The sequence below is a fragment of the Eurypyga helias genome, unplaced genomic scaffold (assembly GCF_000690775.1).
Source record: "Eurypyga helias isolate BGI_N326 unplaced genomic scaffold, ASM69077v1 scaffold19113, whole genome shotgun sequence".
Lineage (NCBI taxonomy): Eukaryota > Metazoa > Chordata > Aves > Eurypygiformes > Eurypygidae > Eurypyga > Eurypyga helias.
Window position 1 is genome coordinate 443 of NW_010242078.1, and position 3,427 is coordinate 3,869.

At 51.2% G+C, this 3,427-nt stretch overlaps 1 protein-coding gene across 1 annotated transcript in view; it reads left to right on the forward strand.

Moving 5' to 3' along the window:
* KHDRBS1 (KH domain containing, RNA binding, signal transduction associated 1) overlaps nt 1-3,427 on the forward strand; it is a gene marked incomplete at both ends in the record, with an annotated part of 6,308 nt that overhangs the window by 231 nt on the left and 2,650 nt on the right. Inside the window, 3 exons of the mRNA XM_010148972.1 lie at nt 271-387; nt 1,239-1,385; nt 3,421-3,427. The exon at nt 3,421-3,427 is cut by the window's right edge and continues 142 nt beyond it. Coding sequence (XP_010147274.1) covers nt 271-387; nt 1,239-1,385; nt 3,421-3,427 — 271 coding nt within the window. The remainder of the gene's footprint in view (nt 1-270; nt 388-1,238; nt 1,386-3,420) is intronic.

The window sequence follows — 3,427 nt, forward strand, 5'->3', positions numbered from 1 at the left end:
GCCCCTGTCCCCAGGAGCTACGCCCGCGTCCACCGTTGCCACGGGGTTTATCCTGTGCTTGCGGGATCTTACCTCTGCTGTGTTACGTTTCTGGGATGCCTTGGGGTAAAGCTAAACGGTGATGCGTAGTTGTGATCGTTTCCTGCTGGAAGAGAGTAGAACGGCGTGACTACCTGTCTTGTCAGCCAGCGTAACGCTCAGAAAAGTTTTGCTAAGGCTGCTGAGCTCTGGAGGTAACTTTTGTATTTCCTTTTTTCCCTTCGTTTACAGTTCAACTTTGTTGGAAAGATTTTGGGACCTCAAGGCAACACCATCAAGAGACTTCAGGAGGAAACTGGTGCTAAGATATCTGTGCTTGGGAAGGGTTCGATGCGAGATAAGGCAAAGGTGAGGGAGGGCATCACCCTTGGAAACATACGCTAGTGCCTTTCATATTGCTGTGAGAAGTAGCAGTTCTCCAAGCATTTTATAAAGGTTAAAGCATTAAAATCCAAAAGCAGAGGCAGTAGGAAGTCCCCCTTCCCAAATCGTACTTGCCTGGGGCAGGAGCGTGATGCATGTTCTCCTTATGACGTGACTGAGGGACCAGTCACCTTGAGATACCCTGGACCGTGGATGCAGAGATGTTTGTGTGAAAGGTGAAGTACAGAGTTTATAAAATAGGGATTAATTCCAGCTTTAGCCAATCACCTGGTGCCAGGAGGGTTTGGGGTTTTTTGAGCAGAAAAAAATGGAAATAAATTTTTTATTCTTCCTGCCCACTCCCAAAACAGCACCAAGAGAGTTGTGACTTCAGCTTTTTACTCTAACACGTGACGAGCTTTCACGCCTCTGGCTTATCTGTAGCTTCTCAAAGGCACCTGAATAACACAGGTATTGAATAGCAGAGTTAAAGAACAAGCTTGTTTGAGGCATCAGCCGGCACTGGGGCGTGAAGAGCCCCTCGGGAGCAGGGTGCTGCTCGCGTATGCTTAGGCTTCGGGGGGAAACCATGGCTGGCATCAAGGTGTTGGCAGAACTCTGTCACCTGAAAAGGCAGCTGTGACTGGCTGGGAGGTGTAGGTTGCCTCTGCCTTCCTATAAAACTGTATGGGCGTACGTTACCCTGACCCGTGCCCAGGCATGGCCAAAAACCTTGTACAGACGCTTCCTGTCAAGGGGTGGAGAAACAGATAAAAGTAAAGTAGTTTGTCTGCCTCCTGTTTGGTTTTAGGAATCTCTAATCTGCTTTGTTTCAGGAGGAAGAACTGCGTAAGGGGGGAGATCCTAAATATGCTCATCTAAATATGGATTTGCATGTATTCATTGAAGTTTTTGGACCCCCGTGCGAAGCGTATGCTCTGATGGCTCACGCCATGGAGGAAGTCAAGAAGTTCCTTGTTCCAGTATGTATGCCGCTGCCGTTTTCTCTCTGCAGGAGGTAGATGGGTTGTGGAGCTGGCTGTCAGGGTGGGTAAGGTTGGCAGCGTAAGGCTCGTGCTACAGGAATCGCTGTAGTTGAGGAAGCCGGGAGTATTCTGTGTGCGTGTGGCAGCTCACGGTGACCCCGTTAATCACGCTTGAAGGCAGGAGTTGTTTCCCTGACCGTAATTAGAAGGACACAGGGAGTTGTACAGCACCCTGGGAACAGGTATTGCTCTCCCAGTACCGGCTCTGGGTGGACGCTGGGGTGGGACGTAGCTCATCCAGCTCCGTGTGTCCGTTTTAGCGGGAGGAATGTTTAGCTATGCCTGGCATGGAAAGAAACCTGCATAGAGAGCTTCACTGGTCAGATGAGAAACTGCAAGGGTTGTGTGAGGATGAGGAGGGTGGCTGCCCAGGCGGCTCAGTAGCAGCAGGCAGTGTTGTAGCTGGTTTCTGAGACGCATCTCTTAAATGAATATTTCATAGAATCACAGCACAGGGTGGGTGGGAAAGGACCTTAAAGCCCACCCAGCCCCACCCCCTGCCATGGGCAGGGACACCTTCCACCAGACCAGGTTGCTCCAAGCCTCATCCAGCCTGGCCTTGGACACTCCCAGGGATGGGGCATCCACAGCTTCTCTGGGCAACCTGTCCCAGTGCTCCCCACCCTCTCTGGGAAGAACTTCTTCCTGAATTTCTGTTGCCTTAAGTGTGTATGATGTGAAGGAGCCTCTGTGCTAATCAGGTGTTAATGCAGATGAGGCTTATGTGTGGGGTGATTTTACTGGTGAACCTTTGAAGACCTTTATGGTCGGCTTCTTTATGGAATATTTGACTCTAGGAACTGCAGAATTTGGAGTCTTTCGCATATTATTAAAATTTTAGTGAGCTTACTAAATTAGGAAAAACCCAAAATGGGGAAAGAGCACATGCTGCTCCCTGCTTCAGCCTGGAGTCCAGAGACCTGGCAGGTAGAGAGCGGAATACAGCAGCTGAGGCTGGGTGCTCCATACTCTGCCTGAAATTCCAGGGGCGGGTGGAACCTGAGAGCGCTGGCAGTAGGGGAGTGTGGAAAAGCCTGTGGGTACTGTGTGATTTCTGGGAGTCTGCCACAGAGAGGAGGAGAGATTGTTATGTGAAGTGTCGTTGAAGGAAAGAGGTCATCTTCAAGGAGCCCCTGGGAGGTAGGAGCCTCAGCTTGCTAAAGCAAGCGTGCAGCCTTGCTATTTAAAGTGTCTTATCTATCGCTGCCTTCAAACGATGTGTTAAACCTGTGAAAACTGACAGAGAAGTCACTGTGGAAGTCAGCAGTGCTGCGAAGACACATCTGGTAGGAGCCCTCCTTGCTTTGTGGCGTTGCCATGGCATCGTGAAGATGCTCGGTGCGAGGGCCAGCCTGTGTTGAGGGGAGGGGTGCGATGGCTTCTGCGGGGTCACTGGGGAGCTGTACTGATTCCTGCAGCTAGATCCCCTCCGGTGATAAAAAGGCATGGAGCCAGACAGATTCTGTGTTCCAGAGAGTTTGAAAGGGCAGCCTGGATTTGCAAATGAGTGTTTCCTCTTGGTCACGCTGCATCCTCTCCTGTTCCCTCGGCGTGTCAGAACACAGCAGTGTTTTGTTACGTGGGCTCGCTGCCAGCCACTTGCCTTTGAGTGGGAGCTGTAAGGTGCTGGAGGTGCGATACGTCTGGCCTGACTTCACCTCTGAACTCTCTAAGGCTTGCAGATAAATCTTGCTGACATCCTTGGGATGCTGGAGAGCAGATACCTCCGGAACCACCTCTTCCCAGGGACCAGCTGTAGTGCTCACTGCAGCTCCCAGGCATGCAGGGGGTTCGGAGACACCCCTCCTGGCCAGTTTGGAGGAAGCTGGCAGTTGGGCAATGCTGCCTGCTGAGTAAATCCCAGTAAAACTAACAGCACATTGTAATTTAGGGCTGTCAGGTTGTTTTTATTCCGGCACAGTGGCCTGTGGTATCCCGGTGCCCAGCCTGACTAGTTAGCTGTTCGTTGGAGTTGACTC